Source organism: Ornithorhynchus anatinus, chromosome 4 (assembly GCF_004115215.2).
Source record: "Ornithorhynchus anatinus isolate Pmale09 chromosome 4, mOrnAna1.pri.v4, whole genome shotgun sequence".
Classification (NCBI taxonomy): Eukaryota; Metazoa; Chordata; class Mammalia; order Monotremata; family Ornithorhynchidae; genus Ornithorhynchus; species Ornithorhynchus anatinus.
The window spans coordinates 7,691,540-7,716,226 of record NC_041731.1 but is presented as its reverse complement, the minus strand read 5'-3'; the positions used below and the strand labels follow the sequence as shown (position 1 = coordinate 7,716,226).

Below are 24,687 nucleotides of genomic sequence, written 5' to 3'. Positions count from 1 at the left end.
AAAAACTGATGAAAAGCAAGCTAAAGTCTTCTAAAGCAAAATAAAGAATCATAGGGAGATGAGAATCAATAAGAATCAAAATAAGAATCAAAGAATAATAAAGAGTTGCTGAAAAACATTGTGGTTGTTGCCAACTTCAGAGCTTGGCAATCAATCAGTGGTATTTGTTAGATATTTACGGGGAGAGCACTGTACTGGGCACTTGGGAGAGTGAAATTCTACGGAACTGATAGAAACAATCCCTGCTCACAGGATGGGGCTTGGCCCGTGTGCCACACTTCTGCTCACCTGAAATCTCTAAAACGGAAGGGCGGGAGGGAGTTGCTGGGAGCCCAAGATGACCAAAACCACCCAGACCATTTGGGTTTGGGTGGTGCCAACCTGCCCCAGCCCCAGACCAGATTTACCACGCAACGATGAGTGGAGTCACGGTTTTCATCTTTGTGACTGCATGCTGAGACGCCTCTTAAATAAACCCAAGCCCAAACTCTGATAACACTTAAAAGACAGACTGTAGCTCAGCAGAAAATCAAAGTACCCAGAAGAAAAAACCTAAAGGATGGGGGTGAGAACCCCATCATGATTATTCAAAATGGAAGGAGACAGTTTTGCACTAACCAGACAGACCATCTCAGTCTTGGCCATCTGCAACTTCTGTGATCTTGCCATCAGTCCCCCACACATAACCTCACTAGCCAGTGTTTGCCTGAGGAGGAAAGAAGCAATAGCCCCGAGCCTGAAAAGCAAGGCCCCAAAGGCATCAGAGATGAACAGATTCCTAATTTAGCATTTCACCTGAAAGACAGCATTTGTAAGACCAAATATCATTCATTCAATAGTATCTATTGAACGCTTACAATGTGCAGAGCACTGTACTAAGCGCTTGGAATGGACAATTCGGCAACAGATAGAGACAATCCCTGCCCGAAGAGGAAATAATTGGCAAGAATTTCCAGGGGCCTACTGGAAAGAGATAGGACCCAGGGGTCACAGGACTTGGGTTCTAATCCTCAATCTTCCACTTGTCTGGACTTGGGCAAGTCACTTCACTGTGCCTCTCTAAGAAAACGGGGATTAAGATTGTGAGCCCCAGGTGGGACAGGGACTAGGTCCCAAAGCTTACTACAGTGCTTGACAAATACCATAAAAAAAAAAAAGACTACTTAACAAAAGCCACTCAGAGCCTCCTAAAGCACACCTGTACACAATTAGCTGGGACGTAGTACAGAAACTTGGCCAACGTTCAAGAAAATAGAATAACTGGAACAACTTCCTGAGCCTTTAACCAGCAAAGCTCCAATCTCTATCACAAACACCACTACTAGAGCAAGATGGAATAATAATAATGATGATGGCATTTGTTAAGCGCTTACTATGTGCGAAGCAAACATGGATTTGCCGAGGGTGCTAGCAAATCAGGATCTGCTTGGCTAATTTGAGTTTACAAAACAAATATGGTGCTAGCCTGAAAGTTCTTGCACCCGTACCCCAAAATTAAAGTTTGTACACAGGTATTTCCCTCTCTCTAAAACACACATACATACAAACACACAGAGAGCATCTTACATCTATACCAAAAACTAGTGTCGAGTTGGGAGATTGCTTATGTTGGTCTCTCCTGCTCCAATCCAGGTAGCCTGTCTCCACCCTTTTTCGTAGTAGTTCTCACCCCGTCACTGGTTCCTTAATCGTGGCCTATTGGATAGAGCAAAGGCCTGGGAGTAGGGACCTGGATTCTAATCCCGGCTCTGCCGCTTGTCGGCTGTGTGACAGTAGGCAATAATAATAATGTTGCAGCGTGGCGCAGTGGAAAGAGCACGGGCTTTGGAGTCAGGGCTCATGAGTTCGAATCCCAGCTCTGCCACTTGTCGGCTGTGTGACTGTGGGCAAGTCACTTAACTTCTCTGTGCCTCAGTTCCCTCATCTGTAAAATGGGGATTAAGACTGTGAGCCCCACGTGGGACAACCTGATTCCCCTATGTCTACCCCAGTGCTTAGAACAGTGCTCGGCACATAGTAAGCGCTTAACAAATACCAACATTATTATTTGTTAAACTGTTCTAAGCGCCGGGGTAGATGCAGGGTAATCAGGTTGTCCCACGTGAGGCTCACAGTCTTCATCCCCATTTTGCAGATGAGGTAACTGAGGCACAGAGAAGTTAAGAGACTTGTCCAAGGTCACATAGCTGACAAGAGGCAGAACTAGTCAGTTAATTTCTCCGGGTCTCCGTTCCCTCGTCTGTAAAATGGGGATCAGGATTGCGAGCCCCACCCGGGACAGGGACTGGGCCCAACCCGATTAACTTGAATCTACCCCAGTGCTTAGACATAGTGCTTGACACATAGTAAGTGCTTAAGGAATACTATTATTATTATTATTAATTTTATTTGAATGCCATGGTGATGAGGAAGATTTCTCTAAGTCTCTTTTTTCTAAGAGTCATGGGGGGGCTGTAGCATATTGTTGATGCAGTACTTGTTTTTGCTGGAAATAGATTCCATCAATTATGATACCAACTACACTTTGCAAGATCGCTATCTTTAAATAAATTAAAATACAGAACATACTCATTATCCCAGTTTGCATTGGACAAGATTGCATTCGATCTCTTATATGCCTCCCCTATCTGTAATTCATTTTAACTTTCCTTCCCCCACTAGACTGTAACCTTCCCGAAGGCAGAGATTGCGTCTGTCAACTATATTGTACTCTCCCAAGCGCTTAGTACAGTGCTCTGAACACCCTCACCAACTCTGAAATCCCTCTCTCTGACCTTAACCTTCTCACCTGCCTCCTCTCTCACACTCCCTCCCCCCGCAGAGACCTCCGCTCTCTTGACCCCTTCCGTCTCTCCCAAAGCATCACACTCGACCTTGCCTCCCCATCCTCTCTTCCCGCTCTCGATGATCAGATTACTGCTCTCAACTCCACCCTCTCTACTCAACTCGCTCACTCCCGTCTCCCTCCGTTGATTACTGTCTATGTGGCAAGCATTGTTCTAAGCGCTAGGGGAGAGACAAGATGATCAAGTTGGACAGAGTCCACGTCCCACATGAGACTAGCAGCATTATTCCCCAATTTACAGATGTGATAACTGAAGCACAGAGAAGTTAAGTGACTTGTCCCAGGGCACACGGCTGGCAAGTGGCAGAGCCAGAATTAGAACCCAAGTCCTTCTGACCCTCAGGCCCAGGCTCTATCCACTGGGCCACGCTGCTTCTCTTCTCCTTCTTCCCTGAAAAGACCCACAGTTCCCTACTCTCCAACTTCCACCGACTGCTTATTCAGAAACCTCTCTTGCTTTGGATTTCCGCTGCATTGAAAAGGCTGCGGGTGAAACTGCTCACTTCCCTCAAGCGTTATTTCAAACGATCAACTCTGCCCACACCCTACATTAAAAAACAACAACCACCCAACTACGGTGAAAGCCTATGGAAACAACTCGGAGTCACCCTCTGCAAGCTTTACGTGCTGCCTCGAAATTAAAGCTCTGAGAGGATAGCAACTATAGACACCCTAAATTCACAGCAACGGGCCCGCGACGTAGCGATGAGTCGGAAGCGTGCGCTGACTACTCACCGGAGGCAAGGATCACAGGTCTGTAGAAACCTCCTTTTATAGCTCTGAAGCCCAGCCACCCTTCTGTAACCTCCAGGGAGAAATTGTAATTAAATGGCTCCAACTCCCCACGGATTTTTGACTTAGCCCTGACCCTTCCCACTAAAACCCGCTGGAAGCCCTAAACAGCTGGTACCTGGGACAAGCCAGATAAGGGCCCCAGGACAACCCCATTGGCTGAATTAGAACAATCATCTGGGAAATTTCCTAAACTATGAAAATACTCATTTTTCCACCAGCGGCAGTTAGAAGATAAACTGGGTTTGGTTAACTTCTAACTGAATAAAAAAGCTGGCCAACTATTCTCATCTGCAACCATGACCCGGAAGCGGATTGAATATGAAGACACAAATAACCCAAGTCCAACAAGACCCTTTCACCACACTCTGAATACGAAATGCATTCTACAGCAATAGGAAATTAAAATACTGCCCTTTCCGGCGCACTGGGGAGGCCCCCGATAGCCACATGGCAATCAACTCAAAGAGACTCTTTTTTTTAAAGGATCTTCAGCAAAACCGAGCCCTGGACGTTTGCTACATTTCGCAGGGAATTTTTCAACGACAGAGATATTTATTCGGGAAGAAATGAAAAGATGATAATGCATTTTGACCTCCTCTTCCCATCATTCCTTCGGCTCAACTCGAGTTTTCGGTTTGGATTCCCCCTTCCGTTTACCTGGTACTTGATCCGGTACTCCTGGGATCCTGCCCTTCAGCATTATGACTCCTGCAATCGTAATCCTGTGTTTGGGACATCGCAGTCTGTTGCCACCAAAGCGAATGGGATGTTACAGACTCATCATCAGGACTCCATCAGATGGGCGGGTGATGGGCTGAGAGAGGGGGAAAAAAAATCATTAGGTAAACACGCAGGCATCTGAACATTTAGTCAACAAGCTATAAAAATAATCAAGAATAATTAGCGGTACACTTTCTGCTCAGCCAGCCTACAGAGGCTAATTATCACCCAGGTAAACCTGACTGGAAAGGCAGGGAGGACTTTTCTGGTTCAAGGTCTGTGGCTGTGGAATTCCTAGTCTAGAGAGTTGTTTCCCGACCCTAGTTGGAGAAATTCTGACACTGTAATAATACTAATAATAGTATTTGTAAAGCGCTTACTATGTGCCAAGCACTGTTCTAAGCACTGGGTAGCATTTAAGGTCTAGAGAAGCACTTGTAGAGAAAGAATCCACTCTTTCAACGTAACCTAAATTTTTCTTTCTCTTACGGGAATAATATTTGCAGCAAATGGAACTCAAGAAGGAAGCAGCGTGGCCTAATGGATGAAGCACTGACCCAGGAACTTGAAGAACCTGTGTTTTAACCCCGGCTCTGCCACTCGTCCGCTGTGTGATCTCAGGTGAGTCACTTAACTTCTCTGTGCCTCACTTACCTCATCTGTGAAATGGGGATTAAGACTGTGAGCCCCAGCGGGACATGGTCCGGGTCCAACCCGATTAACTTGGATCTACCCCCAGAGTTTAGTACGGGGCCTGTCATATCATAAGTACTTAACCAATGCTCTCCAAAAAAAAAAAAAAATGAAAGGAAAATAATTCTTGCCTTTTGTCAGCCTGAAACTGGGCACATGGAAGTAGGGAGGGCAGGGCCTATGATATTAAAATACTGCAAAGCCCTCTCTCAGACAGTGCTGGGATAACAGCGAACCGCTGGGCACAACCTTAGCAATCACCCAGACCAGATGGCACACAGCAGTCCGGGGAAGCATTTCTCTCCATGATCTGATGCTTTGGGAACTCTGTTAAAAAAAACAGGGATGGGCACTACATATAACAAAAGTTTCAAACGCCCTCGATCCAGCGTGGGACAGAAGACGATCTTTACATGCAAAGCAATGTGGAGAGGGTTGCCGGTCACGCGTGGGATCTTTCAGTGATGCCCTCCACACGCAAAATGGCACAAGCCTTTCCTTCCGGCACCAAGCATCCTGTGACCAAACAAGTCCTCGCCGAACTCCCCAGTCAAAATGCTTAGTGAAGATATGTGTTATGGCAGAAGCGAGGGCTGAGTGGTAAGTAAAGGGATGAGGGTGAGGCTGATTTGAAGCGGATGAGGCAAGGAGAACATGAGTGCAAGTGGCAAGTGTAAGCAGCACGGTCTCTGCAGATAGGCTGCAAAACCGAAAGGATAATCTCCACAAGTAGGCCAGAGGGGGTCAAACATTTTTTCCAACCATTCCAAAAGTGTCATCTTTGACCTCAGAACCCAAGTCCTGGGAGTCAGACGACCTGAGTTCTAGTCCCGGCTCTGCCGCTTATCTGCTGTGTGGCCTTGAGCAAATCACTTGATTTCGCTGTGCCTGTTATCTCATCTGCAAAATGGGAATTAAGACTGGGAGCCCCATGTGGGACATGAACTGCATCCAACCTGATTTGCTTGTATCTACCCCAGTGCTTAGTCCAGTGCCCGGCACAAAGTAAGCACTTTACCACAAAAAAAAACCCTCAAAGGACAAAGATGATGTTCACATGTAAATATATATAGAATTCTTTAGAGGCTGTTAAGAATTTTGTGCTTATATATTGGAAACTCCACTTTCAGTTTTCAAAAGTGATGGTATGTTTTCTTTCCCAAGACCTAGAGTATGGAAGTCGTGTGAACCCTGTTCCGCAGAAACCATGGGATCCATTTGACTGCATGTATGTGGGAAGACTGGAGAACGAAAAGCAGTCGATAGTCTGAAGGCTAGGAAGAACACCAAGAGGTTGCCACAGGAACTCTTGAGTCTCTCAAATGCTCTTTGCCACTAAATTTTGCTTTCCAGTGGATCGATCCTGTATTCCAAAAATAAGCTCAGGCCCCAAAACACTTCTTTTCAATTCAGTTAGCACAGAGATGTTTTTTGTTTTCATTTTTAACTACAAACATTCCATCGCATGCTCCTCCAGACCGCAACATCACCAAATAAAGGCCTAGCCTGGAAAACTCTTTAGTTTTTGTTTGTTTGTTTGTTTTTACAAAAGCCCAATAAAACAGTGCCTTTACTGCAAGTAGCTGAAATAACATTGACACTGTGAAATGCACTGTTTTGCTTCCACATTCAAATACACAGGTAATCATTCTTCATCTCTACTCCAAGCTTTTCACAACAACACAGCTTCTTTGACTCTCTTTTGTCACTAATTCATAGTTTAGATCATTATTTACAGAGATAAATTACTTTTTGTTTTTCCAAGATGGGTATTATTTCCTGCCTATGTCTATATCATCTCTAGGTCTTCTTATTTCTTTTCTTTCCAACCACCTGCTGATGGAGGGTATGCTGTGAATTTCATTAATAAATTATTTACCCTCTTTTTCCTAGCCCACTAGAGTCACCATCTACAATGATCGAGTTTGGGAAACAGTCTTCTCAAGTCACATAAATGAGGGGGCCAAATATCTTCCTTGATGGAGACCCCCTCCGCCTCCCCCGACCCCAAGGTATCCTCGGATGACCCGAAAACCAGGAATCGCGATTGATACTTTCTCTTTTCTAATTTCCAAGACATGGACGGGGGGAGAAGCTGCCCTGTCTGCTGGCAGGGAAGCAAGGGGAATCATGGATGAAGCTTTTACAGAATGAAGTTCTCCAAGAAAATAAAATCCCGCAGGAATGATGGGGCTAGCCCGGAGCCCAAGGGGGTAGAGGCAGGGGTGAGTCTTCGTCTGCAAGCTTAGCGTATTTTAACTACCTTAATGTATTATGAAAATATGATTTGTAGGATATAGACTATAATCCGCAACACCACTGCCTCAGCCCTAAGTGAACCGATGTTCTGCACGGCCTCACATATCAAGGTCTATGTATGAGGAGAGTGAATGATGACTAATAATAATAATAATGTTGGTATTTGTTAAGTGCTTACTATGTGCAGAGCACTGTTCTAAGCGCTGGGGTAGATATGGGATAATCAGATTGTCCCATGTGAGGCTCGAAGTCTTCATCCCCATTTTCCAGATGACGGAACTGAGGCACAGAGAAGTGAAGTGACTTGCCCACACACAGCTGCCAAGTGGCAGAGCTGGGATTCGAACCCATGACCTCTGACTCCCAAGCCCGTGCTCTTTCCACGGAGCCACGCTGCTTCCCGTTAAACAGCTAGTCTCCTTAATTTTATTCACCGAAAACTGCATCTTGGTCATTCTGAATCTCTCCATGGCCCATGGGAAAACTCACTTGGGTGGAAACTGCAAAATAGCATTCTGACCAGATGGTCGCCAATATACCATTAATGTTTTCGGTGGCATCTTGGCATCTAGAATTGACTACTCAAACGCTAAACCTATTGACAGCTGGCTACGGAAGCTATTGTATCCTATGAAATGGCTCTCAATTATTCAGTAAGGTGGTAGGCACTGTCCATCAACTAAAATTACAGTAACATGATCTTCGAGGCCAATCAGTTATGCTATCAATCTAGTTTAAATGTTTGCTGATAACAGTGACTTTTATTATGACTATATTAAAGGGCTTGAGTTCGGCCCAGGCCCAGGCCAACCTGATTAGCCCATATCTACTCCAGCGCTCAGTACAGGGTCCGGCACATAGCATGTTCTTAACAAATGACATTTAAAAAAAAAGAGATAACGGCAGACCCCTGCAAAGAAAAATGTCCATCCTGCATCTCTCCGGTCCCTTCACGACCAAGTGCTATCAGGGCATTCGGCGGAATCGGACTTTGTGACAGGTGCCTAGTAGGCTTAGTGGATAGAGCGCAGGCCGGGGAGTCAGAAGGTGCTGGGTTCTAGTCTCGACTCTGCCACATGTCTGCTGTGTGACCTTGGGAGAGTCACTTGACTTCTCTGGGCTTCAGTTTCCTCAACCGTAAAATGGGGATTAAGAGCGTACGCCCCATATGGGACAGGGACTGTGTCCCACCTGATTACTCAGTGCTTGGCACCCAGTAAGCGCTTAAAAAGTACCATAAATATTATGAGGATGATGATTTTTCTGGCCACCAACCCTCTCCAAAGAGGCATCAGTTAGGTGGTGGGTTTGCAGTTGAACGGTCCTCAGTCTCTGACTTCCAAATCTCTCTGGCGGTTCTGGGACTGACAAATAACCTAGAACCAAGCACTAGGGTAAAAATCCTCTATCATCACTGGCAGGCACACAGGCCCCAGGATTCTATTTACTGCTATTGTTTTTGTCCGTCTGTCTCCCCCGATTAGACCTTGAGCCCGTCAATGGGCAGGGATTGTCTCTATCTGTTGCCAAATTGTCCATTCCAAGTGCTTAGTACAGTGCTCTGCACATAGTAAGCGCTCAATTAGCACTATTGAAAATACTATTGAACAAAGAGCATCGGAAATAAACCCAACTTCTCTTATGACCCGAATGGGCCTGCTCAGGTGGCTCCCAAATTCAACAGGCTGGCTGTCGTGGAAGTTTTCCACACGGGAGGGGAGACACGCCAGAACACGGAAACAATGCACCTGACCTCGTGGGGATGGAAAAGAAAATAGCAGTGGTCCAGTTCTGTTCAGTGAAGGGGCCAGCCCTCAACTCATAATCATCCACCCGGACCTTCTGCTTCCCAAATAAAAGAAGAATTTTGGACACACCCCTGGTCTAAACAGTGGTATGATTCTAAATCAATAAGGACCTTCAAACACCTGCAAAGGGACAAACAGAAGAGTGTGAGGCGTCAAAGGCGGAGACCAGGGGTATGCACGGAATTGTAAACTACAGCCCAAAGCAGCCTGGCTTAACGGAAAGAGCCCAGACTCGGGAGTCAGAGGACGCGGGTTCTAATCCCGGCTCCGCCACTCATCTCCTGTGTCACCTTGGGCAAAGCACTTAGCTTCTCCATGCCTCAGTTACTTCGTCAGTAAAATGGGGATCAAGACTGTGAGCCCCACATGGGTCAACCTGATTATCCCAGCGCTTAGAACAGTGCTCGGCACATAGGGAGCGCTTAAATACCACAGTAATAATAATCAAAAACTCTGGTACCACAATGCTGGTCCAGGAAGGAAGGGCTGAGGAAACATTTGGATTCAGTGCTTAGAATTTTCCATCATCATCATCTTAACGCCGGGTTTAGTGGTGTGCTGAACCAATGCTCTGATTTTAATGAATGTTACCTTCTAATTTCTTTGGTAAACCACAAAAGGAGATTTTATCCCAGTACGGAAACCAGAAGCATTTTATCCAATATTTCCACACAGAATGTTTCACTCACATACCACTTATCTCAAGTACCCCCAACCTCAAGGCAGACACACCTACAGTAGAAAACCAGAGAAACTAAATGCTTTTTCACAATTAAAAACCTCTCCTCTGCCATGCTCTGTGTCTCTATCAACAAGGGAAGAGCCTGTCTAAACAGATGAGCTCTGTAAGGCCCGGGAAACTAGCTTTGTTGGCTCAGGACAGGAAATGAACTCCACATAAAAGAGAAAGTCAAAGTGCTGGCTCCCTTCCTTTTCTGGCAGTGGTTCTGTACTGGGGCTCGACGCATGCGTGTGCACACAAATAAACACACACAAACTTTCTCTTTTTCCAAAAATACAAAGGAAAAAAACCCAGTAATAGTTTGGGTTATTTGGCAGCCTTCATTCACTTCGGCTGGCGTGCTCTATCCTTCCCGATCTTCTGAGTTTAAAGAGCTCTTTGGGCAGAATGAGATGATAATAAATAGATGACCGTTTCCACCCATGGCCAGGTGCCGGGAGGAGTTCCTACCCGGATTATCAGGTGAGTCAAGCCTTTGAGGAAATTCTATCAATCCCAAGAGCAGCAATCTGGCGGTGGAACCACAGCCTTTCATTTTTTTAATGCAAACGGGGTGGCTCGATTCATTCTGCCCATTTGTATTTTTAAATCTCTTGCCCTGAAAAGGACAGATTCTGCTTGAATCCATCAACAGATTTGGAGGCGGAAGTGCTTTCTAATCCATTTCTCTCTCCCACCTTCACTCTCCACCTTCACAAAACAACTCAGTTTCCTCCCCAACCCACTTCATTCTCTTCTGACTTTTCACCCACACACCATTATCCTCCAACTCGCCTGAAGGGAAAAGTGCTTTTATTTGACACCCCAACCACTGTGTTGCATGACAGGATACTGTATTTTTCTATGGAGGCATTTAATAAAATGTGTTCACAGAACAATATCAGCCCCGTAATCAGTTGTATTTATTGAGTGCTTACTGTGTGCAGGGAACTGTACTAAAGGCTTGGGAGAGTACGACACAACAATGTAACAGAATCATTCCCTGCCTACAGTGAGCTGGCAGTTTAGAGGAAAACACAAGAATCTTTCACTAACTCTTACCAATGCCAATGTACCTTTCAAATAATTGTGCAGAAGAGGATCCCTTTCTACCTCATCTCTTTTATATGAGAAGGCACAGTCCTCCGGTTGCCCAACTTAATTCCACCTTTTAATTGTTTCTGGAATTTTATTTTACATCTGGTGAGGTTTCTGATATTATTTTGAAAATAAAATGACGTTCCTTGCTATGAATGCTGAATCAGACCCTCTGGCCCACAATCCACATCCTCATCTCCCCTCTTGCAGAAAAGAATGGGAGAAGCTTAAACCATCCGGGGCATTTACTATGTGATTCTTAAAGAGTCTGGGAGTCAGAGAACCTGGGTTCTAATCCCGCCTCTGCCAAATACCTGCTGTGTGACCTTGGGCAAGTCACTTTCCTTACCTGTACCTCGGTTTCCTTATCTGCAAAAAGGTAATAACTGTCCTCCCTCTTAGATGGTGGGCCCCATGTGGGACAGGAACTGTGTCCAACCTGGTTAACTTGTAATGACTCCAGAGCATGAATGGTGCTTGGAACGATAGAAAGCACTTAATAAATACCATCATTAGTATTATTACTATTGCAGAGCATTGTGCTAAGCGTTTGATAGGGTGCAATATACCAGAGTTGACAGACACATTCCCTTTAACGTCTTCTGACGTTAAAGGAGAATATTTTTTCTTTGTGGGAGCCTGAGCTGGTCCAGTCACAACCATGTCTAAAAGGTTAATCCACTCAGAGCATAATAATAACAATAATAATAATATTTGTTAAGTGCTCACTATGTGCCAAGCACCGCTGTAAGCCCTGGAGTAGATGCAAGATAATCGAGTTGGACACAGTCCCTGTCCCACATAGCATTCACAGTCTTAATCTCCATTTTACAGATGAGAGACCTGAGGCACAGAGAAGGGAAGTGACCTGCCCAAGGTCACCCAAGAGTCACAGCGACTCTGGATATATCTTCTCCGGGACGTCCTGTCTTCTGCCATAATCCGTAACCTTTGTAAAGGCTATCTCTCTTCATTGCCGAACTGTAATATCCGATCGCTTAGTACAGTGCTCTGCACACAGTAAGTGCTCAATAAATACAATTGAATGAACGAACCTTGCTAATGGTTCTTCTCTTATTGTTACGGTTTCTATCCACCTAGCTGCTGGTCTCCCTCGTCCACATTTTCCCTGGACTTGCCTAGAATTAGTGTCTTCTCCAGAGAATCGGTCCTCATTACGTGTCCAAAATATGCTAAGAGTTAAGGACCTACATTAATAATAATAATAATAATGTGAGTATTTGTTAAGCGCTTACTATGTGCAGAGCACTGTTCTAAATATTGGGGGAGATACAGGGTAATCAGGTTGTCCCACGTGAGGCTCACAGTCTTCATCCCCATTTTACAGGTGAGGTAACTGAGGCACAGAGAAGTGAGGTGACTTGCCCACCGTCACACAGCTGACAAGTGGCAGAGCCGGGATTCGAACCCCTGACCTGTGACTCCCAAGCCCGGGCTCTTTCCACTGATCCATGCAGCATTATTCACACCCTCATTTTTTTTGTGGTTTGAGAGGTCCCTGCTACAAAACTCACACTGTAGGAACCGTCTACTGTCCACCTGTGAATCCGATCTGAACCACTCTGCTACGAGTGGACCGAATGGGACGGTATTCTCATGTGTCGAACAGGATTAATATAAAATAAGAGGCTAAACAATGATGCCATTGAAGAGAGTTGGGAAAAGAACGGTGGGGAAACAGGGAGGAGATATGTGAGGTGACAGCAGTAACTGAGCCTCATAGTCCAAGTGTCTAGTTACACGCTGGGGATAAATTAGCATTTTAGGAGGCTTATTAGCCCTTCAGTCAAGATACTAGGACACCACTGAATTCACTGCAAGGCTCCTTGTGTCCACAAGGAATGAATATGTCTACCAACTCTGTTATATTGCAATTTCCCAAGCGCTTTGTACAGTGTTCTGCACAGAGGAAGCACTTAAATATCCTTGCTGGTGAGCATTAGTGTTTTGATTCAAACTTTTATTTTACCATTTATTTTGAAAGTACATACCGACAATAAGGAAGTGCCCTTTTATTTTTCTTATTATACAAGATAAATTTGAATCTCTGGCCATATTTATCACAGTTGAAAAAAAATATGGTTGAACGGCGCTGTCCATTTAGACTGAGCACGAAGCGGTGTGGGAAATAAAAAACATTAATTTAGAGTACCTCTAGTCCTCTTTGGGAAACATAGTTTCATTTTGAATAACCTTGACAATGACATTGAAACAAGTAATGCCAGAGAGCAGATATGGATTCTGAATTGAACACAACACAGAAATGGCTAAAAGCAAATTCTTCAGTAATAACCTGGCTTTTGGTCTATATGAATCTCGAGTTTATGAAACACAAAAACACATATGCAAATCCATTTACTTTGCACAGAACAAAGAGGAAATTCTCCAGTCTGGCATTTGGGTGTTTTCCCTTTCCAACCTGAGGTTAAATTCGATACTCAAAAGCTGGCAGGTATTCAGCAGTCCGAATTTAACGAAAGGATTGTTAAAGATCTAATAATAATGTTGGTATTTATTAAGCGCTTACTATGTGCAGAGCACTGTTCTAAGCGCTGGGGTAGATACAGGATAATCAGATTGTCTCATGTGACAATACAGTATTAATCCCCATTTTACAGATGAGGTAACTGAGGCACAGAGAAGTTAAGTGATTTGCCCACAGTCACACAGCTGACAAGTGGCAGAGCTGGGATTCAAACTCATGACCTCTGACTCCCAAGCAATTCCCCACATAGCTCCATACATTTCCATTCAGGCCTGCAAAGTACTGCCGTGCTAATAATAATTATGATAGTCATTTAGCGCTTACTATGTGCGAGGCACTGTTCTAAGCGCTGGGGTAGAGACAAGATAATCGACTTGGACACAGTCCCTGTCTCACACAGGGCTCGCAGTCTTAATCCCCATTTTACACATGAGAGAACTGAGGCACAGAGAAGGGAAGTGACTTACCCAAGGTCACAGAGCAGACAAGTGGTGGAGCCGCGATTAGAACCCATGACCTCCTGACAACCAGGCCCGGGCTCTATCCACTAGGCCACGCTGCTTCCCAAGTACTAGCTTTCTGCTAGTACCTTGTAGCAGATATTCTGCCCATACAACTGAAAACCCACTAATATAAAAAGCACCCATTTGACACTATTAGAATCGATACAACCCTGCCAGTAGGATTCAAGCTCTAATTGGGATTTTTTTTTGTTATTTCTCATTTAATCAATATATTACATGTTTTCACAGAGGGTTAAAAGCTTCATAAAAATGTATATTGTGTATTCTCGATTCTCCATTTCTAAAATGCTAACACTGGGCACTCCATCCAGCATCTTTCTTAAATGGGACTCCAAAACGCTGGAAGGGAGAACAAAAGTGATTTCCTGCATATGGAAGGAAGGAGTAATGTCCTCAGGATCCTTGACCATACACTAATGAGACCGATAACAAATGGGATCATCATATTGATTCATGCACTGCCAATTTGGGGGGCTGCTAGTAGCTACCAAAATATTTTAATATGGCAAATTCCCTGACGAGAAAACCACAAAGAAGAAACATACTTTTATATGTATCAGCACGGGATTGGACCACCGAAGAAGCAACTCGTCCAGAAATATATTCCCAAGAGTTATCCATTCCTAAATTGCCCAGAAGAATGCTCAACACAGATTTCCAGAGCAAAAGGAAAGAGAAATAACATTTGTAGTAGATTTCCATTAAAGGACCGACCCGTACTTTGCTAATTTGCTCCAACGAAATATAAGAGCTCATTCTATTTTCCTGGTTTTCAACTGTGGGCTCCAAAACTATTAAAATTGGAAACACGCTGGTAAAAAAGATCCTAGAGCCTGTAAGCTCGTTGTGGGAGAGGAACGTGTCTACCAACTCCGTTATATTGTACTCTTCCAAGTGCTCAGTAAGCACAGAGTAAAAGCACTCATTAAACACAATTGAATGATCTTTATTATTTAAAATGATGACTTCGACTAGTCGAGAAAACTTTGGCTTTGTTTCATTTTCAAAACATTTATATATATATACCCACATAGACCCAGCCATACTGCATGTTTGGAAATTTATGCCCATTTCTTCCCCCCATTAGATTGAAAGCTCCTTTGGGGAAGGGACCATGTCTTATATCCGTTGTTTATTTCCAGGATATTAGCACACTCAATCTTTCTTGCCTTTGAACCAACAACATTTAAGCTGTAATTACTGTTGCTGCACTACATACTCTCTGAACAAATTCAGAATAAAATAAAAATCAATTTCTCTCTATAAATTATGATATTTCACCACACTAGAGCTGCTGACAGAACAGAATGTGTCTGGGTTTATTCAAACCAAATGTTTTTCAAATCTTTCACTTATGTTTGCTTTTACATTTGAGTGATACGAACAGAATTTTAAATCTGCAAATATTTCAGGTACATGATTTATTTTTCTGAAGGCTGAAAGAAAATCTCCCTCTGGGTTGAGTGCATGTCTTGGTTAGCTTTTCCACACATTCATCTTTGGTATTTCCCCTCTGCTGTGAGTTTTCTGATTCTAATCAATCAATTGGTGGTATCTATTGAGCGCTTACTATGCGCAGAGCGCTGTTCTAAGCGCTCTTGAAAATCTTATTACCAAAGGCCAACCCGATAAGTGAAGCAGGCAAACTGCCTAGGTGCACCAGTTGAAAAACTCCTCCCATTAAACAGGGAACTAAATCTATTTATTTGTTAAATTTCTAAGTTGTCCTTCCAAAGAGTGCAAGATTTTGTCCATAGGACTATACACTTATTATGCAGAATGATTTAAAGGGGAAAAGAAATCATGATAGAGAAAAGGAAAGGAGTGATGGATGAGAATGAATTAAAACACAGAGGAACAGAGAGAACATATGAGGGCCAATACAATAGGCAGCCAAATGGTAGACAGTAATATTTTCCAGGGTATTGAACAATCTCTTTTACGGGCCTCCATGCACCAGCCAAAGCAAGAAGAGACACCGATTAATTTCGCAAAATCCAGGTAATTGGAGGCTGTTTCTTCTGGCCTGACCTTCAGCTTCACTCTGGTGAACTGGGGGGAACACAGCTCCCATTCTGCTTCCCAACTAGCGCCTGGAGACTCTGAGCTTGTTGTGGTCAGGGAAAATGTCCACCACTTCTGTTATATTGTACTTCCCATGTGCTCAGTACAGTGCTCTGCACAAAGTAAGCATTCAATAAATATGACTGAATGACTGAGCCCCTGCCACAGATGTACAGAGCCAGGGGATAATATAACAACAGATGCATTCCCTCTCCACAGCGAGCTCACAGTTTAAAGGCACACTGCAGGTGCTTAACAAATATCAAAATTGCTATTATTTTCATTATTATGATTTTCAGGAAACTAGATTGTATCAGTTAAGACTGTGGCACCAGTTTAGGTGTAAAACTGTTAAACATTATGGGCCCATCAATAGTTTTTTTTTTTTTTTTTTCCTAATTTCTGGCACAGAAAATCAGCAGTGGAAGAAATACATCTTCCCATTTGGCACACCGCAAATACCATTCTTAACTCATCACTGTGTTGTTACAGTTAGCAAAATAACCTCCATTTGTTGTCTTACTTTTCTTCCTGGAGAGACATAATTGCTCATCTTCCTAAATGGAAGACCAAGCACCTTATTTCAGGGATGCAAGTTTCAGCCTTCAAACTTGGTCAGTTTTGATTGCAGCAACATGGATTTTTTCAAGCCCCTCCCAAAAGTGTTATTTGGAAGTAATGAACATGTCTACTTTTTTTTTTTTTTACAATGTGGGTACCTTTCAAAAACTTGAGCTTAATTTTAGTTTTAAGTTATACCCAAAATCATCTGTAAGACGAGTGTTTCTTCAGTTATATTCCTTTTTGGAATTTCCAAATGATGTGACTTGTTTGACATATATTCAGGATCGGAGCTTCCTACTGGCATAAATAGCAACTGATATCAGGCAATCCTCCTTAATTTGGGATAGCAAACTCAAGGTAATTGCCAAAATTGAACAATGTCCTAATTTTGGTTTTGGAATTGAGTGTAATGAGAGGATGAAGTCATCTGCATAAGAAGTAAACAAAAATGACCCAGGAGCCAGTTATCCAAGGAAATCACAGAGAACGATCCCCTAAAGAAAAAAAAGTCACATAAATTACCAAACCTCCCAGATCTCACCCTACATAATGTGTCAATTCTATAAATATGGAGATAGGCAATTCCACAGTCTAATGCATTAAATTAACTTAGAATCCTTCTCAATTTAGCCAGGTAGAATTAAAGGTTCCTCTCTCTATCTTGTTTCCACTTACTTGGGCTGATCAATCTTTGCTCTTACCCACTTTGACACTGCTTCTGATCTTATGTGATTTGTTATGGGAGGACCTCGTGAATATTGATTATATAACACCATTCATTTTCATTGTTAATCAAATAGCACATTAGATGCTGCAGGATTTTTTTAATAGTGGTAACGTGCAAGACCTGAAACATAGTGGAAAGAGCATGGGCCTGGGAGTCAAAGGACCTGGGTTCTAATCCTGGCTCAGCCACTTTTCTGTTGTGTGACCCTGGACAAAATCACTTAACTTCTCTGTGTCCCAGTGTCCTTATTTGTAAAATGGGCGTTAAGACTGTGAGCCTCATGTGGGACATGGACTGTGTCCAACACTATTATCTTCTATCTACCCTAGTGTTTAGTACAGTCCCTGGCACATAGTAAGCACTTAAATACCATTATTACCATTATTATTATGTAATCATCATCAAGAATAGTATTCACTGAGCACCTACTACGGACAGAGCCCATAACTTGGTTTTGCCTTTCAGGGTAGACAAATTATTGTTAGACCAATTTAAGGTAGTTCTTTTTTTCTTCTTTTGACAACGGATTACTTGGGAGTGGTTGGACTTCACCATCTACCTCCAAGTCATTCTGGAAGAAATCACCAATACCCGCTGCCCCAAATGATGGCTGGTGAAGGTTGCTAGCCTTGCCTTTCTAGTTTTTAGCAACTTAGTTTCCTAAACGCTGTGAGACGGGAAAACCACATTGTTCTGCACACAACTGCCTTTTTAGAGAGCCTCTATGAGAGTACCTAAGGCTGCTGCTCTTCTCCATTCGGATATTTTTATCAATAATAATAGTAACAATAAAGATTTCTGTTAAACGCCTATGTGACAAACACTGCACTGAGCACTGGGGTAGGTACAAGATGATCAGGTTGGACACAGTCCCTGTTTCACACGGGACTCATGGTCTAAGTAGGAGGGAGCACAGGTATCGAATCCCCATTTTGCCAATGAGGAAACTGAGGTCTAGAAATATTAAGTGATTTGCCCCAAATCACAGAGCAGCCAAGTGGCAGAGCCGGGATTAGAAATCCAGGTCCTCTGACTCCCAAGCCCGGGCTCTTTCCGCAAGGCCAAAGTGTTTCTCCCTCTAGATTTAACACCATCAGGACACACACTTTCCTACACACAACACCTCCACTGGGGTTTCTCAAAATCAGACCAGGAAATGTCCTCAAAATCCCTTTGTAAGCTAAGGCCTGTGTTCAGACTTGGGAATGTGATAAAATGTTAGTTTAAGACACACTAGAAAATGTACAGTCCATAAAAAGGTGTACAGCACCTTTTTATACTATGTTCATGTTTTGCTGAGACCTGCCCCTTAAGCTGACTAACTGGAATTCTAAAATCAGCGTTAAATGTCCTGCCAAATATATAATAAACATATTCCTTTACAGTCGACACTCGCTGTACAAAGGCTGTGAGTTCAAGACTGTGAAGACTGAATGTCATTTGGCTGAGGCTTCAGAATCTTTAGAGGCCGCAAGGGCAGCGGAAAAAGTTCCTTTGTGATCAACATTGGAGATTTTTTCCTGTTACTAAACTGCTGGTATTAATTCCAACCTATTGCAACCTAGCTTATTTAGAACTGGCATGATTTCTGCTACTCTAATAAGGTTTCCAGAGTAACATAACATGCCCATTCCTTCCTTCCCTCTAGACTTGTAAGTTCCTTGTGGGCAGGGAATGTGTTTACCAACTCGGTCGTATTGTACTCTCCCAAGCGCTCAGAACAGTGCTCTGAACACAGGAAGCGCTCAATAAATAGGAAACCTGCTGGCAGTGAAACTACAGTTCCCAGGCCTCGCTTCTCAAGCTTCCTCAAGTCGATCAGCGTTTACTGTGTGCAGAGCACCAACTAGTCAATTAACTGGAAATCTCACTTGCAGAAGCCAGACTACTAATGTGCCACTGCGTTTTATTTTCATGCTAGAAAATTTCCAAAAAAATAGCAAGTCACTTAATTTAAATAAGCGCGTGAGTAATATTTGGACAAGTAGTACCTGACTGACACATACTAAGATCTCAATCAGAAGCATTTTGTAGAAGGGCGACGAAGGAAATATACTTCATTCACTGGGGTTCTTGTTCTTCACGTGAAACAAGGAACTCAGAAATTAAAAGTTATAGCTCCCTCAGCAATAAACTCAGTGACTACACAAAGCTATTAATATGAAACTTACATACTTAATATCTCAAGTAAGCATAACATACTTAATATCTCAACCCTAGCAATGCGTATAATTCAACGAGACTGTAAACTCGTTGTGGGGCAAATGTCTCTGTCATTTGTCTGCTATGTGACCTTGGGCAAGGCACTTCACTCCTTTGTGCCTCATTTATCTCATCTGTAAAATGGGGGTCGAGACTGGGAAACCAATGTGGGACAGGGACTGTGTCCAACCCGACTGCTTGTATTCACCCCAGCATTTAATGCAGTGGCCGGCACACGGTCAGCACTCAATAAATACTATTGAATGAATACATCTATGCATTTAATGTAGTTGGTCAAAGTAAAACAACAAACCTCATTTTTCTAACTGCAAAATAAATTCCTTCAGAGAGCTCTGAAGATGAAATAGGCTGTGGTCTGAATTTCAGATCCTTCAGAGCAAGTAACTGTGTGATTCCAGTGAGCTTGGTAGCCAAAGTGCAGCACTTCAACCTCCAAACTGAATGAAGAACTTAGTAAAGAAAAAAAAAATGCTATTTGGTTGCCTGGGTTAAAAAGAGATGACAACAAAATAAATTCAAAGCTTTAAAAAAAAATGCACAAAATAATGAAAGGGCCTCATCATTCTGCTCCGTCTTTAGCCTGCACAAAGAGTCTCTTGAAGAATGGGCTTTGAAGATCAAAAATGGCCCCAAACAATGAAGCACTGTATTATTTTTCATTTCTTACTCAGGAGCGAAGTAGAGCTCGTCTAGGGCAGCTCTACTATGGGAGCCCTCCCTGAACACTTGGTTCCTTCTGGAAGTTGAGAGGGAAGGGCTCCATGACAGAGCCTCTTTCAGGCCAACTAAAACTTCAGCATAAAAGAATCGGTTTCCAAAATGGATGTATTTTTAGGTGGGAAAAGAAACAGATTCATTCATTCAATCATATTTATTGAGCGCTTGCTGTATGCAGAGCACTGTACTAAACACTAGGGAGACTATAATACAATTTAGTTTCCCTTCCCACAATAAGCCTACAGTATTTTGGATGTGCATCTGCCAGGGAAATGAAATGTTTTAAAGATATAATAAAAACAAGCTCAAATACCACTGGGGAAGTAGACCAAATTTTGAGTGTGACCCTTGGGTTTGGGGTAACCTTTTGGGCAGAAGCTTCAGACTAAGGGGAATATTAACAGGAGGAATTGATAAGAGGACTAGATGTTATAAAAATACCAATACAAATATCTAGCCCTACTTTCAATTCCTCCTCAGCAAAAAAATCTAGTTTGCCAGTGTGGAAGGAAATGTTTGGTCACAAACTCGGTCACTGTCAGACCCACCATCTTCAGCCACAAAGGACAGGTACAGTACGAAAGAAATTTCAGATCTACTAAACCTGAAAAGTGCCAGGTCGTTGGAAAATTAATTGGGATTGCAAAAAAGTTAAATAAAATTACCAGACCACCGAACTAATCAAGCAATGGTATTGATTGCTGACGGTGAGCACTGTATTAAGCTGGGACAAGCTTAATTAAGCTGTATTAAACTGGGACAAGCTGGGAAGCAGCATGGCTCAGTGGAAAGAGCCTGAGCTTGGGAGTCAGAGGTCATGGGTTCTAATCCCAACTCCGCCACTTGTCAGCTGTATGACTGTGGGCAAGTCACTTCACTTCTCTGGGCCTAAGTTCCCTCATCTGTAAAATGGGGATTAAGTGTGAGCCTCACATGGGACAACTTGATTACCCTGTATCTACCTCAGCGCTTAGAACAGTGCTCTGCACATAGTAAGCGCTTAACAAATACCAGCATTATTAAACGTCTGAAAGACTACGGCAGAGTCAGACACGATTCCTGCCTGTACACCTTATTCAAATTCCTGTAACCCACGATTTCTTGGTAAATTTGTTTCCCATGATTGATTCCCTCCCGATTCCATCCTTGCCTCATCAATTCTCCCTTCTTCCTTAATCACTCAACAGGCAATTCACAATTTAAACTCTATCCCGGCCACAACCTCATTTCCATGAAGTCTCCTTGCTGCCTTAGACATCTGGAATAGCTTTTTTCCTTTCCATGTGCTGCAAATCCGCCTCTATTTCCCTGAGCTAATTTGAGCTGCGGTTCTCCCACATCTAGAGAATTACTCGCGCTGTCCTGTTCATGAAGGACAAAGGAATACTGACCTCCAAAAGTACTTTCTATTTTGGAGAGGCTCATTTTTAACGTGCATCCTCCAAATATTTCTGCAGAAAAGACTCATTTTCCCTAGTAAGTCCTAGAGGAGCCAGCCTACGTGAATCGCCACTTGAGATGCACGAGATTGATCAAAGGTCATTACGAAGGGAAAGTATCTTCCAAAAGTCTGCTACAGCCTCGACTGGAGCATACTCACCCTCCGACTTCTGACGGTTTATGTCTGTGGAGAGTCAGTAACAGAACACTGCCAGTGACATCAAATTATACAATGTTTGGACTCTGAATTTACATTAAGGTAAGAAAGGGAAGTAGTGTGGGCTTAGTGGAAATAGCACGGACCTGGGAGTCGGAAGACCTGGATTCTAATCCCACCTCTGCCACCTGTCCGTCTGTGACCTTGGGCAAGTTACTTAACTTCATCTGTAAAATGGGATTAAGACTGTGAGCTCTACATGAGACGGACTTCCAAACCGGTTTAGCTTGTATCTACCCCAGCACTTAAAACGGCGCCCGGCACACAGTAAGTGCTTAATACCACTAAAATATGTACATTTTCTACCTTCCCCCCCCCCCCCAATGCTATATCCATTTCATCGGCTCTTTATGTTAATACCGAAAATGTCAAATTCAATAAAATGCAGGTAGTGCAGGCCCACAGATTAAACAATTGAAGCAATCAACTTCAAATCTGGAAATTTTCCTAAGATTCAGAATATCCTGACCTAGAGAAACCTCATTAAGTTACTGTATTCTAAAACCCTATGCTTTATCTATCCCTCTGCAGTCTCCATTCAAAATAAGGAGATATTTCTTTCCTATTGTAATAGCGAGACACAGAGTAGGGGCTAAACAAATACCATCAAAGAAATTGTTTCGTGGCAGTCAGCTTCACGGATTCCTGATGTCGTCCCAACTCCTACAGAGCTCCTGACAAATCTTAGTTTTTCCCCAAGGTCAAAGGCAACTGCTAAGTGTTGCTAGGATGTCATTCCAAGGCAACCGCTGGAGGATTTTCAATGGTTCATACCACAATGTTTCTGGTTAATGAGGCCACTGGGGACAGAAGCTTCCATTTCACTGGGGAACCCTCTCCTGAACACCTTGGAATCATCCTTGCATATGTACTCTTTTGCCCAGGACTTTCTGTTCTTTCTCCCTAAAGACAGGTAACTGTTTTCCTCAACTATGTGATCATCATCGATGGTATTTATTGAGCACTATGAGCAGAGCACTGTACTAAGTGTTTGGGAGAGCACAACAGTGTTGGTCGCCATGTTCCCTGCCCACAATGAATATCCTCTTGAGATTCACTGAAGACTAACAGGAAGAGTGAACATTTACACTCCCCAAGGAGAAAGTTAGACTCTCTGCCTCATAGAAATTCTTACCTTTGGTACTTGTGATTTTTTTATGGTACTCATTAAGTGCTCACTATGTGCCAGGCACTGTAGTAAGGTAGATACGAGGTAATCAGGTTGGACACAGTCCAGGTGTCAAACGGGGCTCACAGTGTTAATTCTCATTTTACAGATGAAGTAATGGGCACAGGGAAGTGAAGTGACTTGTCCAAGGTTCCGCAGTAGACAAATGGCACAGCTAGGATTAGACCCCACATCTTTCTGACTCTCAAACCCACGCCCTATCCCATAGCCCATACTGCTTCTCTGTAATTTTACAGAACGTCACACAATCAATCTGTAATGTTCACATTACAAGCACCGAAACACACGCAGCCACAATTCAATCATTATATATTTTTATAATTGTAATTAGAATATAATCATTCAGAATTGACTCACACTTCAATTATCATATATATTTTATAATTATTAATTTATAATCATTCAGAATGCAATTCAGAGTACACCTGCTCACATTTCCCAATTTACAAACCCTCAAACCCTTCCCTGCCAATTTCAGCCAGAAGAAGCACTCAGGATCCTGGCGAGAGACAACAGGAATAACAGAACCCTTGGAAAACTTATACTAAACCTGGACAGCTTGCAATGTGGACCACAAAGAGATAACAGCCAGAGCGCCTGGGTTATACTTCCATTTTGATTAAAGTCACCAAAAGAATCTATAGCTAATAATCTTCCACTGCCTCAGTTTTTCAGGTACCAATAATGATTTTTCAAGCACCACTATGGAGCTTTCATTCAAATCTGTAAACTCTTTCTGATATATCAAATGGACGTCAGTCAAGGCTTATGAAATTGCACTATTATATTTAAAGTGGTAGAGTGGGAAGCATTAAGCTAGAAGTTTTTAAATGGGACAGTTTTGAAAGATAGCCAAAAAGGAAATCAATGTCTTAAGACTAGCACTGTTAACAAAATAACCACCAAAAATACACATAAAAGACAACTATGCCATTGTCCTTTTGCACAGAAGATAATAATACTGGGATTTGTTAAGCGCTTACTATGTGCCAAGCACTGTTCTAAGCTCTGGAGGAGATACAGGGTAATCGAGTTGCCCCATGTGGCGCTCACAGTCTTCATCCCCATTTTACAGATGAGGGAACTGAGGCACAGAGAAGTTAAGTGACTTGCCCAAAGTCACACACTCGTGGTGGAGCCGGGATTAGAACCCATGACCTCTGACTCTCAAGCCGGGATTCTTTCCACTGAGCCACGCTGCTTCTTGGAGCATGAGTGAAAGATAAACCTCCAATACTGGATTTTCCCCTTTTGTTTTCATTTTATTTCAAAGGATTTAGGATGCTTCAGTTTCCCCCATTTCGAATTTCAAGCTCTTCCATACCCAAGAGGGAAAAAAATATTCTAGTGCTCCAAATAGCTAGAGGTAAAAAAATCAAAACCAGTGAATAAAACAGTATGGGTAGGAGGAAAGGTTAACTGTAGACAACATGAAGAGCATGGAAAAGGCAACATCATAAATCTGAAGGTCTTCAAATTCTACTTCTGTGATGATTGAGAGAAAATTCTTTCCTATATTCCGCAAGAGACCAAGCTTCCACATAAGCCTCAAAAAACGAGATAGCCTTTATTTCTAT

At 42.9% G+C, this 24,687-nt stretch overlaps 1 protein-coding gene across 3 annotated transcripts in view; it reads right to left on the bottom strand.

The window, feature by feature from the left end:
- ARHGAP39 (Rho GTPase activating protein 39) overlaps positions 1–24,687 on the bottom strand; it is a 278,167-nt gene that overhangs the window by 214,986 nt on the left and 38,494 nt on the right. For all 3 annotated transcript variants that reach the window (XM_029062655.2, XM_039911686.1, XM_029062658.2), the window contains exon 2: positions 4,298–4,454. In XM_029062655.2, the coding sequence (XP_028918488.1) occupies positions 4,298–4,377 (80 nt within the window). In that variant the 5' untranslated portion in view covers positions 4,378–4,454. The remainder of the gene's footprint in view (positions 1–4,297; positions 4,455–24,687) is intronic.